The 15,326-nt window shown below is 46.1% G+C and overlaps 1 protein-coding gene across 2 annotated transcripts in view; it reads right to left on the bottom strand.

Moving 5' to 3' along the window:
- LOC308437970 (uncharacterized protein) overlaps window positions 1-14,816 on the bottom strand; it is a 198,142-nt gene extending 183,326 nt beyond the window's left edge. For both annotated transcript variants that reach the window (XR_013975575.1, XM_080939231.1), the window contains exon 1: window positions 14,680-14,816. Coding sequence is in view for 1 of the 2 variants with exons in the window: in XM_080939231.1 (XP_080795357.1) it covers window positions 14,680-14,749 (70 nt within the window). In the remaining variant the exon portion in view is untranslated. The remainder of the gene's footprint in view (window positions 1-14,679) is intronic.
- Window positions 14,817-15,326: the final 510 nt, after the last annotated feature.

Below are 15,326 nucleotides of genomic sequence, written 5' to 3'. Positions count from 1 at the left end.
CCTCATTTCCCAACTAGCTTAGCTTTCAGGATTGCACCACTGGGACTGTGGCCTGTGGTTTGTGAAAATGAAATAATACTAGCTGAGTTAACATCCGAATGCTATTCTATTACAGTTGTTAGCAATACAAAGTAATGGCAGATTGTGAGCATCCCTCTTAAGGTTTATCTTTACTTCTCATTCATGTGTACGTGAGCATCCGTGTGAAAGTATGTCATGTGCACAGAAGCCAGAGCTCAAGGCACTGGCAATTTTAAGATGCCAGATGTGGGTGTTTCCGAAAGGACTTCAGTAAGAACACCAAACATTCTTAACCACTGAGTTACCTCTGCAGCCCCCAGCTTGTGACTGTTAATGACACAGCTTCCTCCTCTTTGCCCTTTCTCTCACTCCACCTTTCTCAAAGACAAAGGCTGGGCCTTCCAGGAACAGGGCAGATTCCTCTTCACTATCCCCGGATGATCTCGAATACCTCTGGCCCACACCAAGCTCCACTCCCTTGGTGCCCCTATCCAATTTCCTCTTTCAACTCACAGGAAGACGGTAAAAAGCTCCATAAAATGGTACATGATAAAAAAAATCTGCATAAAATGACATATGGCTATTCTCAGGATATCAGGTTGGTTTACTTCCTCAAACAATATAATCTCTTCCTGTCTATGGAGGGAAATGTGACAGTCATTCTGGTCCTCAGGTGAAATCCTCAGTGGCTAAGCAGCCAGAAAGGGAAAGGTCACAGAGCCTTTGGGAAACTCATGCTAGCCCACACCCCACGCAACAGGAACAGAGAACCAGCATGTGTTGAGAAGGTAGAGGGAAGAAAAGTGAACAGGGCTATTCAGAATGCAGGAAGTGGTGGCTTTTCCAGCTCTGCCTGGGAGTTTGGAGGAAAATGAAGAAGTGGCTCAATTCTAGGCAAATAACTCTTTAAAAAAAAAAAAAAAAAAAAAAAAAGATCTGTTGACCCTGTGTCAGGAGATGCTAGGCCAAAGTAGCATTGAAGTCCACAGTCACCCCAGTAGGACATGCCCACCATGAGGGCTGAAGGGAGGGGCGGGGAATACAGAGAGAGTCATGGCCCAACAGAAGAAGCTAAGGGGACCACTGTCATCTGAGGGCTGCAGTCTAGCATCCCACAACAGTTGTTTGTTTGTCCTATGACTTCCCTTAAAATCTGATGGAACATACTTGAGATCAGGAGAGGGTTTGTTATCGCTCATTTCCTGTGGAGAGTGATGGTTAATGTTCAGGGTCAGCTTGACGGGATCTAGAAGCATCTAGGTGACAGACAGACCTCTGGCAAAGCCTATGAAGGACTTTCTAGACGGGATTAACTGAGATGGAAAGATCTACCCTGAATGCGGACACCACCATTCAGTCTTGGACTGAATAAAAAGGAGAAGGAAGCTGAGCCCCAGCCTCCATCTCTCCACTTCCTGACTACAGATACAGTGTGACCAGCTGGCCCCATGCTCCTGCTGCAGTGATGTTCCCACAGCAATGGACTGCATCCTCTCAAACTTAACCCCCAGCCACCCTTCCTCTCTTAATGCCATCAGGTTTGACTGAGGCAATAAAAAGATCAACTAATACAGAGTCTCACACTGTAGAGTCCCTAGCTAGCCTTGAACTTACAATCTCTCTGCCTCCCCAAGACTACCACACCCAGCAGATATCAAGAGATTTTTATATTTAAAAGCTCCCTCGTCTTATACTATTTCCCCTTGGTGTAGTGGGAATGCTGAAGTGTAAGCTAAGGTCCTCATGTGTTCCCACCAACTGCTGCTCTCTGGCACTACCCCTCCTTCCCCAGCCCAGGCTTCTCTTTGAAAAGCAGAAAGCTTTGCTTTTGCATCTTTGTTAGCAAAAGTAGGAAGACTGCACTATCATGTCTCCTGTTGTACGGTAAGTTAGGGACTCACCTGGGATATTAGCATATATCTGCTCATATTCCTGAGGGGACTTGCAGCCCTGCGGGGCATGATGCTTCTGCAGTTCATACTAAGGTCAGCACTTAGTGGTTGAAGGGGTTAAAGATTGCATGCTTCCTGGAGGAGGTGACCTTTAAACTAGATCATAAAGCCAAAACAGCAGTTCCTCTGTGAGGAAGTGGGAAAGAATCAATTCTCATCGTAGTCCCATACGGGCTAATTGTTATGCAGTTGTGAAACATGACATTCAGAATCATCGGCAAAAATAAAGCTTCTGGAAGAATCCAATCATTCCAAAAAGTCTAAATGATTCCAACCTATACTGGCTGGCTGCTTCTGCTTACCCAAGCCAGGGGCATCCTCAGGACTAAAGCATACTCTAAAGTTCAGCTGGGGAGGGCTAGGATATAAACCATTCATTCGGTCATTCAATAAACACCCACTGTGAGCCCATACAGCAGGCGCCCAGTAACAAAGATGAACCATTAAAAGCTTTTTAAGTACATGATTTTAAGTCCAGTTTGCTGCTACACAAAGTGTTTCTGATAGGGAAAGGATGGAAAGATGCTCCCTTCCTGAACTAAAGGAACTGAAGGATAAGCAGAGGAGGGGCTTTAGCATCTGCTCCCCAGAGCTTCCAGACTGTAGCTTCACTAACAAGTCAGAGGTGTCAGCATGCTTCCAGATGCACTCTTCCACTCCCTGGTTAGCACAGTGTGGTCGTTCACACCTTTAATCCCACTCTGGAGGCAGCCGGGCTACAAAGAAGCTCTGTCTCAAAACAAGAAAACAAAACAAAACAAACAAACAAACAGAAAACCAACCAAACAACAACAAACCGCACATGATGGGATACATCCATACTGCACAATTACTAAAACACTTCTCTCCCTTTTGCACTCACAGACTTTAATTTTTTTTTTTAAATCCTTGTTTTTCCTTTTAAAAGGAATAAGCACGCAGGGAATGTCTTTCTAACAGAAAAAGCATGTACGGAATGTTCAGAGTCATGATAGGGAAGAAACACAGCCTTTGGCCCCTATCGGAAGGACAGAAGCCAGAGCCGACTCAACCAGCTAAGCATCTCCAGAGCAAAGACCACGACAGAGCAGCCAGCCCCCAACCCCTTCCCAGGCCCCCTCCCAGTGCACCCTTCTGAAAGCTGTCCCGCAGGGACAGGGCCAGGCAGGCTCCAGAATGAGAGAACAGCTGCTGGAGGAAACTGATGCCCCTCAGGCTGTCTTCTAGCTATAAACCAGTCTGGCCAGCTAAGGCAGTCTGGCCTCTGCCGCAGGGGCTTCTCTGAACTCAATGCAAGCAGAGTTTATATAGACAAGAGTAGCCTCTTTAGAACCTCAAGACTGACAGCTAGGATCCCAGCAATACTGCCCAGTTCCTGAGTCCTGGCTTAAGTGGGTCCCAGCGGTGGAAGAAGCTTGGTCAGACAAAAGCTCTCCCCCACTGCAATCCCATAAACTCCAGGAGACTTTCCATGCACAGGCTTTTCCTTTTCCTCTTTCCTTTTGAAACTGGAAAAAGACCAGCGCTCAACCAGAGAGTAAGTCATTCTCTCTCTCATCACATAAACTAGAAATGCAGACATACCTGACATTCCATCCTGATCTCAATTTTGTCCCAGCTGAAAACCAGACACATCTCTCAGAGCAAGACTAGAGTACCTCAGGTGGTTGAAAAGGCTCTGGCTACAGTCCAGGCCCATCTAGACCAAACATTTCTATGCAAACTGAAGTTCTTTATAATTCCAAAATGCAGGCTGGATCCATCGTCTTCTCTTCTATTGTTACTGGACAATCCACTCTGAAACTAGCAATGAGAAAGGAGCCCACGGAGGACACAGAGGAACACTGGAGGGTCCTCACACACATGAAACTGCCCACACCGAGACCTGGCCCTGCCCCCACAGACCTATCCATTCCATCCTAACTGGACAGTTCTTTTAACATTCTGAATAACCTCCAGGTTTCTCCTGCTTCAGGGCCTTCAAATGTGCGGTTCTGTGCTCTTTGCCTAAGAAATTATAATTAACAGCCATAGCAAGTTGTCATATCTGCTTCCAGGTTTTTCCCTCTTTTCAAAATGTGCACATGGTATGAATAGCTGTCTATAGTCTTATAAATATATATTCTCATAAATATATATTTATATAAAAACAAGATAAAAGTTTTATCTAGCCTACGCTGACTTTGAATTCAATGTAGTTGAAGCTGAGATTGAATTCCTGACGCTCCCAAGTCCACCTGAGTGGACACCCAAACACCAGTTTATGTTTGTCCACTAAAACAGCGTTAAAGGTACCACGGTGTTACCATATCACACCGACGTCGGTGTCCTTGAGTTTGGGAGTAGAATTGTGGTCATCGGAGGCTGGGACCATGAGAGATGGGAGAAATGTGCTGGGTATGCTGGAACTTTAGACAATAACAATGTAAGATATACTTCAGACAAGCTAAAAGAAAAGGTATGCATGCTTTCCCAGAGAAATGATCAGAATCTAAAGGAGATACACCTACTTAGATTCAAATCCGTCTATACCACGCCTCAATACCACATGTTGCTCCATAAATAAACACAATTTGTATGTCAATTAAAAAAATACAATTATTTTTAAAACATGTGTTGTTCTGGTTGGTTTTCTGTTACTGTAATGAAACACTGGCTGAAACCTAGTTAGAAAAAGAGGGTTTATTTATTTGGTTTACAGGGAACTTGAAGGAAGCTGGGGCCCACTCAAGAGGAAACTAGAGGGATGAAGAGATGGCTCAGTGGTTAAGAGTACTGACTGCTTTTCCAGAGGTCCTGGGTTCAAATACCAGCAACTACATGGTGGCCCACAACCATTTGTAATAGGATTTGATGCCTTCTTCTGGTGTTCTGGTGTGCAGACATACATTGTATCCATAAATAAATGAAATAAATAAATCTTTAAAAAAAAAAAAAAGAGGAAACTAGAGCCCCATCAAGACAGGTACAGGGAGGCAGGAACTGAAGCAGAGACCATGGAGGGCCACTGATTACTGATTTATTACCTGTCTTGCTCAGCTATCTTTTTTATACACAAAGGACCTACGGATGATCCTGCCAATAGTGGCCCGAGCTCTCCTATTAATAATTAAGAAAATACCCCAGGGATATTTTTATAAGTTAACAGTGAAGGCAACTGCTCAATTGCTCTTCTCAGGTGTCAAAGTTTGTGTCAAGTTGACAATCTGGAATGTGATAATACACACCAATAATTTCAGCGCTTAGAAGGCTGCGGCAGGGGAACTGTGACAGTTCAAGGCCTACAGAGTAACTTTTTGGGTAGCCAGAGCCAGAGAGCAAGATTATGCTTCCAGAGAAGATACCAAATGCTTCATACTCACGGTCTAGATGCCCCTGAGTTGAAATTGACCTGAAATCCTCCTCCCTAAACACAAGCTTTCAGAGGGAAGGAGCAACAGTCCTGTCCAGCTGTGACTGGAAACCACAGTGACGAGCAGCACACCTCAGTAATCTAAAGGTGCAATAGTGGCGGGAACCATGGGTTGTTAACTGGACGTAAGACCCGCTCAACAAGAGAACCATGCGGTGGACTGGAAACACAGCCAACTACCCAGGGTTTGTAAAATCATAGATCTTGTAAGAGGATCTATAACTGCTACTCTGCAAAACCAGCATAATCCCTAATATTTGCCCTCATACCTACAGATAAGTGTAGTCCTCAATGCCTCCTTTAAGAAAACTTCTTTTGGCAATAAACAAAGACCATTAAAAAAAAAAAAAAAAAAAAACCAAAATACAAAGCTGTAGATTGTGTCTCTTAGAAATGTCGGGAGATACACCCATTCTCCAACGTGACTGACAAAACATGAGCTGAGCAAGGACAAGAACATGTTAATATTGGTAGAATAAAGCCCTCAAGGCTCAACCCTATATAAAAGACAACTAAAAAAGGCTGAGACAGAAAGGTGGTCTTCTCTAGGGAAGAACACTGCTTATCCAATGCCAATGGTCAGCCCTGAAAGTATAAACAAACAAGCAACATACACAGGCAAGGCAAACTGTTTACATATGTAGGAACACACTCACATCTACATTCAGATATATATTCATATACAATTTAAGACCATTCTTTTGGAAGAAAGCAAGGAGTGGTGTGCAAGCGTGTGTCAAGGAAGGGAAGGAAAGGGAAAAATAATATAGTTATTTTATAATCTCAGAATATTAAAAGAAAAATTTAAAAATCTTCCCCAAAAGAAAACAAGGAAACATGGAAAGGAGGAGAAAGAAGGCAAGGGAAAGAACACAATAAAAGAAAGCTGGAGGCTTTGGCACCAGTACCAGTCCTGTCCTCTCACCCATCCCTAGGCAACGCCTTGAACTTGTTCCAGAGTCTAGACCCTATCAGCCCAGCCCACCTTAGCATCCTTCTTCAGGAACCCTGAAGTAGCCTTTAGATCCAAACTGGGAATCCTCAAATTTACCTCTGCATGGAGCTGCACATGTGTTTTCAATCTTATGACATACAGCCACGCTGGTCTGTGAAGTGACCTCACACACTCACTCTCTGGGCCCCAGAACCCTGTGTCATACAAGCACGCCAACACTGACTCAGACTTCCAATTCCCGGCAAACTGTAAGATGTGAAACACAGACATCCTTCGGCTGGAAGAGGGCCTCACATAGTGTGGGACATCATGAAGCACGGTGCTCCTCCAGTGCAAACTGCCTAAGTACTCAGGGCTCACGTGGATGAGGCCAAGTAAAGGGAGCACAGCCTGTGCAGTCCCATTAGCATGACATTCTGAAAAGGGTAACACAGAAAGGTCACAGTGCTTGTCAGAGCTGGAACATAGGAGATTCACAACAAACGGGGGGGGGGGGGTGTTAAAGATGATGGACAAATCCTAGGTCTTGATTGTGATGTAGAACTTGACAGTGCTACAGAGCTGTCTGCATTTACCAAGGGGGAAAAAAAAAGCTCTCCTCCTAAAACCCTCATTTTATGAATGCAATTCGGAATCTCTTCACATTAGTCACCCATTTGGCTCCCTACTTTTGAGAATGCTTGTTAAATCTATTACTCACTTTGCTGTGGAGGCTGTTTGTCTTTTGTTATCGGCTTCCTGGAATGCAATATATATATATATATATACACACACATATATATATCAAATATAATTTATAATATTATATAAATGTTTATATTATACATATATATAATACATATATTAGATACCCATGCTTTGTAATACATTTCATACACTTTAAATATCTTCCAAGTCTTAGTTATATTTTATTTACATTTAGGAATCACTGGTGTACATAAAATTGCTGGTTTTATATACCAACTTGACACAAGCTGGAGTTATCACCGAGAAGGAAGCCTCAGTTGAGGCAGTACCTCCATGAGATCCAGCTGAAGCAATGTCCCTCCATGGCCTCTGCATCAGCTCCTGCTTCCTGACCTGCTTGAGTTCCAGTCCTGACTTCCTCTGGTGATGAACAGCAATATGGAAGTGTAAGCTGAATAAACCCTTTCCTCCCCAACTTGCTTCTTGGTCATGATGCTTTGTGCAGGAATAGAAACCTTGACTAGGCCAACTGGCAAGAAGGCTTGAACCATGGCATTCATGTAAAGATCAGAAGACAAATTAAAATAATCAGTTCTTGCCTTCTACTTTGTATGTCCCAGAGCCAGGGACTAAAGTCAGGTTGTGAAGACTGGCTATCTACCAGGCCTCTTTACTATTGACAATCTGAGGTGTGTTATTTCTCTTTAATATCAATGTGCTGTTTTTCTCAGGCTTGTCTTCTGTGCTTTGTCTCCCTCGTTAACTTCTAACCTCGGTGTCTGACCTGTGCCTCAGTTACTCACACGGCCAGCCTGAGTGAGTGATGTCAGCCTGAAATACACACATAATGAGAGCTGGTCTCAGGAAAAGAGAGGATTAGGGAAAAGGTTACCAGTAAGGTGCTGCCAACATAGAGAAGGCCTGTTTGCACCCTAGCCAGTGAACTCCAGGCCAATGAGAAATTGTGTCTTAAACAAACAAAAGGTGGATTGCATCTCAGGAACAACGTATCCTCTGGCTTCCACATACACCACGTACACACCTGTGTTCAAATACACTTCCATTCAGCCCCATCCACGTACACAGTAATAAGAGCTTTCGCAGTTTCTGAAAGGCATTGTATGTAGCATGTGGCTCTGGTTTCTGTTTCTATTACTGCCACCTGACTCTCCTTGGGCCCTTCCCACTCTTCCTGCAGCTCCCAAGTCTCATACTACTCTTACCTTGGGACCTGTCTGACCTCTCCCCGGGGCCTAAAATGCACAGCTCCTCACGGGCACAGAGTCCTCAGCCCATAAAACCACTCGGCATCAGCTCCTCTGTGGAACTGCTTTCCCCAGAGCCTCCTTCTGCAGCCCACTCCACGCCAGCCCTCCAGATGCTGAGGTTCCTCTGCGAGGCTCCAAGCAATTGCCGACTCTCCCAGATACCAGAGCATCGTTACCATGTGCTGAATTCCTCCTGTGTCTCACCTCCCGTGCTATAGGCTGTACTATTTCAGAAACATTGGAGCAGACGTGGCCTGCAGTGAATCTGTCCCGTGTGCATGAGAACGAAGGGCAGAATGAACACGTGTGAGTCCTTAGTCTCACGGGGTTTAACCATTTACTGGGAAAAGACAGACACATAGGCAGTCTACCCCCCCAAAACAGGCAAACATTATAAAGGAAAGTAAAACTCCATAAAGGAACTGGGAGAAAGGAAGGAGGACATCTTATAAGGCAGCCACCAAAGACGCAGGATAACAATGATAAACATAAGAACTACTTACGCGGTGCCCACTTTGTGCCAGGCCTGCCCGGACACGTGGTGAGCACCCCACAGCTACCGAGCAGAGGATGCCAGGCCCACGTGGCACTGACATCATGCCTCCCACTCACGCTCACCCTCCCTCCTCCCTGTTTTCTTCGGTGACCTTAATGACGCCATGATGGTTGATATTTTTATCCTCTTGCTCTCACTGGTTCTCCAGCGGCTAGCCTAGTGCCTGGCACCCTGCATGTGCTGAGTAAACGAATGACTCAGTGGACCCATGCTCAAAAGAGCAGCAAGCGAATGGCCCGGCTGATTCACCAGGCAAACGGGCCGAGAGAAGAATCAACAGTGGCTAAGGCCTTTTTCTCGAGGGCTGACTGCTGCACTGAGAGCTGACCACCATCCCTCAGCGGGCAGTACCACCGTCCTCCGCGCACCTTAGCTGAAGATGTGCTGAACATAAGCTGGCCCAGTGAGCTGTGTGCAAGGCTGTCTGACTGAGGGTGCACCCTCCAGTCTCTGCCCTTCGGGAGATGGCTTTGCAGCTGACTGGCTTTCTATTCATACCTGATTTCATCCAGACTGCTTTCTGATACTGCTGAACGGCTGTGGTAACGCCACTGCCATCTCATGACCTATGTTCTGTCCCAGAATTGTACTGTTGCTGGTCCCTGGCCCTCTGCCCTTTAAGGTCTCTGGTGATCCTTCCCTCCTCACAGCAGCTCAGTGCTTCGGTCACCCCACTTTACAGACACAGAAACTGAGGTGATATACTTGCTCAAAAGTACCTGGGCTCTATATAGGCCTCTATATGCATCTTGCAACATTTTGGCTGCCTCCTTTTTAATGTGTCCTCTTGGAGGCAAGGCCTCACTTCCTACTCTGTCAAATTGTCTCACTTAACAGTAGAGACAGCAGATTCCCCTTTCCTGGGAGGGAGGATGGGGGGGGTGGCAGAAGCAGTTCTTATGTGTAACCTGATTCCTAAAAGGCCCAGGGCTGTGCCTACACACACCAGATGTCCTACTTGGGAGAAGTTTAAGGTCAATGAAGGAAGAGAGTTGGGTAAACAGGACAGCGAGCACCCAAGCCTCACCCACCAGCAATCAAACCCGGAGGCAATCTACTGCTGGGGCAGCAGCTAAGTGTTGGCTTCAAAAACACAAAAACTAGTGCTGAAGAGACAAGTGGTGGTGATGAGCACTGGCTGCTCTTCAGAGGACCTGGGTTCGAGTCCCAGCAAACATATGGCAACTGATAGCTATAACTCTGCAGACACCTGGTACAAATGGAACACACACACACACACACACACACACACGTACACACACAGATAAAACACTCATATACATAAAAATAAAAAATTTTTTAAATCTCTTTATGAAAAAACAAGCCAATGTAACAGAATTCTAGATAAGAGGACAATGAGTTGAATGTGGTGACAGTGATTATCACAGCACCCTGGAGACAGAGGCACACGGAGTGGGAATTTAAAGCCAACCTGGAAATACAGGAGACCTTGCCTCAAAAAGCAAAAGAGAAGCTAAGCATAGTGGCCTATGCCTTTAATCCAACACTTGGGAGACATAGGCAGGTCTACATAGAGACTCAAGACAGCCAGGGCTACAGAGACACTAAATATGGCCGTGGGCTAAGAGGGTAGTTGGGGTAGGGGAGAGGACTTGGCTAGCATGCCTGATACCCTAGTATTCCCAGAGTAGCAGGAAAGGAAAGAAGGGAGGGAGGGAAGCAGGGAAGGCAGGATAGAAGGATTGCATGGACTCCAAGACCACACCAACTAGCCAGAATTTTTTTTCTTAATGATAGCATGCAAGAACAGCCATCATCATCTTTGTTCTGATGAAGGTCCTACATCAGTACCCAAATATCACTAGTAGATAAGCCGGTGCTGAGCAAGCATCACGAAAAGAGAAATGTGTTCGTGCTATCAAGGAGCCCCTCTTCTGTCTGCTCTAATGTCAACAGTAATTCAGTTCTATGCATAGCACTAGTACAATGATTTTTATCACAAGGCCAAGCAAGATATCTGAATAATGCTATTTGCAACTTGATCATAGGCTCTGCCTGAACCTTCCACCTCTCCCTACCAAGGCTCCTGCTCGAGCCGCAGCACACCCTTCTATGACTACAGCCCAGAACTCTTCCAGCACTGAACCTTTGTCCTGTCTCAGCCTGCTGTGTGTGGCAGCAAAGACAGACAGCTGAACAAAGGTTTCTATCTCTTCAGAAGCTCCTAGCTTCCACCTGCCCCTGAGCTGGTGTGCCGGTTGGGTATACTCAGGCTTCTTGCTCAAGGCCAAGGGCCATCTTTTACTGAGTTCTTCACCATCTTCTGATTTCCGAAGGTGGCCAAACAGCTCTGCTGCTGTCTAGTTACCTGACCTGGGGTGGTACCTTTAAGCCTCAGCTGTGCTCCTAGTCTTAAAAACTGATGATAATAATAATCCTATTTTATAAGATTGCTGGGAGACTAAAATGAGATAATATATCTAAAACACTTAAAACCAGTCTGAATATGGTGAGATACTGCTTTTATTTCATTACATGAGAAGCTGAGGCAGAGAGAAGGCCAGTTCGAGTCCAGCTTAAGCTACAACAAACACACACAGCCTTACCCAGGAAAAGAACTCCATGAAGGCTGGACGTTTGCTCTTAAGTATTTTTGCAGAGTTGTGGACAGCACAAATATAAAGAATAAGCTTAGCGAGCAAAAGAGGCTGAAAGTCGCCACCATACTTCTGCCTTTGTTCCTACGAGACACTGCGACTACAGTGTTGTTTCTTACAGTACTGGTGCCAGAAAAGCAAATCAGGTCATCAAGGCTGCTACCAAAGAACTCATGTGATCATCAGCCATGTTACTCCAAATCCCTCATCTGCTCTGATCTCCAAAGCATCCTGCTGGCAGAACAAAGGATTCATCTTGCAGCCTATTATGAGACACAGAAATGAAACATTTTAACAAAAATCTGACATAATTGTCGGCGGAGCTCTACTGAGGCTAATCTGATTTGTTTGTTTGTTTCTATATTTAGTTTCTGAACCAAGCTTCACACTGTAGTTCAAGCTGGCCTGCAGTTAAGGCTGCCTTTGAACTCATGGTAATCCTCCTGCTTTAGCTTCTCATATGCTTGGACTATAAGCATGAACCACCACATCTAGCTCCAAAGGCTAGTGTGTGTGTGTGTGTGTGTGTGTGTGTGTGTGTGTGTGTGTGTGTGTGTGTAGGTCTTAGTAGATCATCACTTGCCTGGAAAACACTTGTAATTATGGCTGAAGCACCTCCACAGCCTGGCTATTCTTATTCTGGATTACGCTCTGCCCCTCTTTTTAAATCAATATGCCAACCCAGGCGTGAGATGCACCGGGGATGATAAATCCCAGTCTCTTAGTGACATCACGAACATATTAGTGGGGAAAAGGGAGGGGTGTCAGCAGCATGCAGAACATGAAAATGCAACATCTGCAACCAGCTAAAGGCACGAGCCAGGGCCATGCAAAGGGTGCACGGCATCGAAAATACATCAAATATATAGCCATTTGCTGGCTTTCAGCTGCCACTCTAAAACTAACAGGGACCACTACAACACCAGTTTACATGCCAACATGAATGTGATGAACTTCACAAAGCCTGACCCCTCAAGGAAAAGCTAATGGCTGCCAAGAGTAAGAATCAGTTGTTCTACATGGGTGAGTCCCAGATAAGTTATCCAATCCCAAGTTGTCAACTGTAAACACACACACACACACACACACACACACACACTCACACACACACATTCATACATACACTCTCACACACGTAATGTTAAATGAACTAAGCAGCCTTTATTTATATATACTGTGCTTATGTGTGATTTAAAAAGAAGTTAGAAATTTGAGTGGGTTGGGGGTCACATCAGGAGTTGCAGGAAAGAGAAGGGGTGAAAATGATGCATAGACCATACTAATTACAGAATTTTCAAATGTGTGTGTGTGTGTGTGTGTGTGTGCGCGCGCGCACACGAGGGTGCGTGCACGTGTGTAGTAGAGTCCAAAAATATCCAAGGTCCTCAGAGTCCCCACGAAAATGTTGGTCTGCCCTTAATACGAACAAATTCAGGGCAACTTGCACAGGATGGAAGAGAAGGAAACAGTGGTCCAAGAGTCAACTGCTGAGGTGCCTAAGGATAGCAGCTAGATCGGGCAGGCAGAGAGAAAGTCCCGGACGTGGCAGACATAGGCCTCAGCAACCGGCCAGGCTGCCTGCCAACCTTCCATGTTAAAATAAGACAAGAATTGGACCAGTGGAGATGGTAAAAACTCAACAGACTTTCAGAGGGCAAATAACAAAAATCATCAGAAACAACAGAAAAGAGAGACTTTTCCGGTTCTGTAAAGCACTGCCACAGAGCAGATCAGGATGAGTCAGAGAATAATCAATCCGAAAAAAAATTGATTTCTTCTACTTTTCAAGGGAAGCTGGCTTATGCAAAATTTTGCATAAACTTGATAGGTAAAGCAGCAAGAAGCAGCCACCCTTAACCGGGCAAAACAACAGTCACTCCGTAACAGTGTGGGATGGGGGGTCCCAGTCCCAGCACCATAGCCAACAATGCCCTAAACCAGCCTTAATGTTTCACCAAATTCATCATGAGCCTAGCTGAGTTCAAATAACCATAAGGCACATCCTTACCTCCAAGATGTAACTAGCACGCTTCCAAGCACCAGAGAGCAGGCCACCACGAGGTTTTTCCCAGCCATGGAGTCCATTGTGTTTCTGCTTTCCTGACAGCTTTGCTTCCTTATAAACCTTTTAAGAAGCCCCACTTGGAGTTCCAAGGATTGAAACACAAACTTTTCCCCACTGGCTAGCACTTTAGAAAGACTAGGTATGACCACAGGACTGTGCAAGTGAACAAGCCCAAACTTGTCACTGCCCATATGCAAAACAGGCCTGCAACATCCTACCGCATGCAGTTAGACAGAGACCTGCATCCTTAGCCCTCCCCAACACACACAAACACAGACTGACAGACAGACAGACACACACACACACACACATACACACACACACACACACACACACTTCTCCATGGCTTTCTCTAGGCCAAATAACAACAACCCCTTAAAACACAAGAGCAGAAGGAAAACACAGAACCTTACTTCTCCCTCTACTCTCTTAAGTGATTTCTCTCCTTCTGAAGCTTCTAGAATGTCCTGAAGGGCTCAAAAGAACAGATTATTGCACACCAGTAAACTAGTAGAAAAACCCATGATGTGTCTACACACAGGCACATGTAGCTTCATGGCTGCGCTTCCTGGAAGTCTGCACAGCTCTCCCACACCACTTATAGGTACAGCCAAAAATATTAGCCAAGGGGCCAATCTAGTTAAAGCAATAACCTATCCCAAAAGAATTAGCAATGATGAAGGTGTGGGGGCCTTCAACAAACACAGTAAGGCAATACAAAAGCATAGAAAGTTTCCTGACAGGGAGTTTGAGGAGATCACCTTCTTTCTGCCCCGAGGGGGTGTCTCGGAGGATGGCTGACCAAGGATGGAGGGAGCATCACTAGATTCCGACTTCCAGTTTCGTAAATGAGGCCTCCAAACCACATCAGCGGCCCCAAATCTGTGCAGATTGCAGGGGGCGTCTTTTTTTTTTTTAGACATGAGGAAACGGGCTTTGGATCAAGTGCATAAACCCAGAATTACCTCTATGTAAAGGCCATTCTGTGAAATCTCCCTTGCACCCACACTTCTCACCCACACCCAAACTCTCTGGCAATCTCGAGTCTAGTGATGAAGAAAAGTGCAAGGTTAACATGCGCTCCGGGGAATGCAAAAGCCTCTTTCCTCATCCAGACTGTGCATCCCTGGGCTCCAGAGTTTCCAGGGGATAAACTTGGAACTTACGGGAGGGTGGATCCAGCCGTGACTCCGAGGTCACCCGGGCTGCCAACATCCCTTCCACGCGTATATCCATTCGTGGGGAGCTCTGGGTTCCATACAGGATCGCAGCTTCTCCTCATCTTGGCCTTGCAGAGCCCGCTTGACCAGTGGGTCCATGTGCTCGGCGGCCGCACGCGCTCTGCCTGGTGGAGCGCGGGGCTGGCGGGTGGCCCGTGACGTCACGGCGGCTCGCTCCCGGCCGCGGGGGAGGGGGAGAAGCGCGCGCCACGGGGCGGGCCGCGTGTGTCTTGGGGCTCCTGGTGTCTGGAGGTCCCTGGCCTGTGGGATCCAGCTCGCCCCTCTGCCTGCTGTCTTAGGCAATGAAGGGGCACCAAGCCTGAGAGTAAAACCGCGTGGAGGTGGCTTGCCACTGAGGCTGCCTAGTGCCCAGATGGCTCTAGTAGAGTGCACACTTTCTTAGCCCACGGCCGTACTCAAACATAAGTCACGCAATGATCCCACAAACCCTTGGGCTAGGTCAGCAGTCTTCCCTCCCAACGTTCCTTTCTAAGGCAGACAGCCCCATCCCCCTTCACCTTGAATACTAGCAGTCTTCCCACTTTTCAGATAGAGAAAGGAGACTCCAAAGAATTAAATGGACCAAACTGTTC

Source organism: Micromys minutus, assembly GCF_963924665.1.
Source record: "Micromys minutus genome assembly, chromosome: 27".
Lineage (NCBI taxonomy): Eukaryota > Metazoa > Chordata > Mammalia > Rodentia > Muridae > Micromys > Micromys minutus.
Note: the sequence above shows the minus strand (reverse complement) of the source record. Positions and strands in the feature narration are given on the sequence as shown.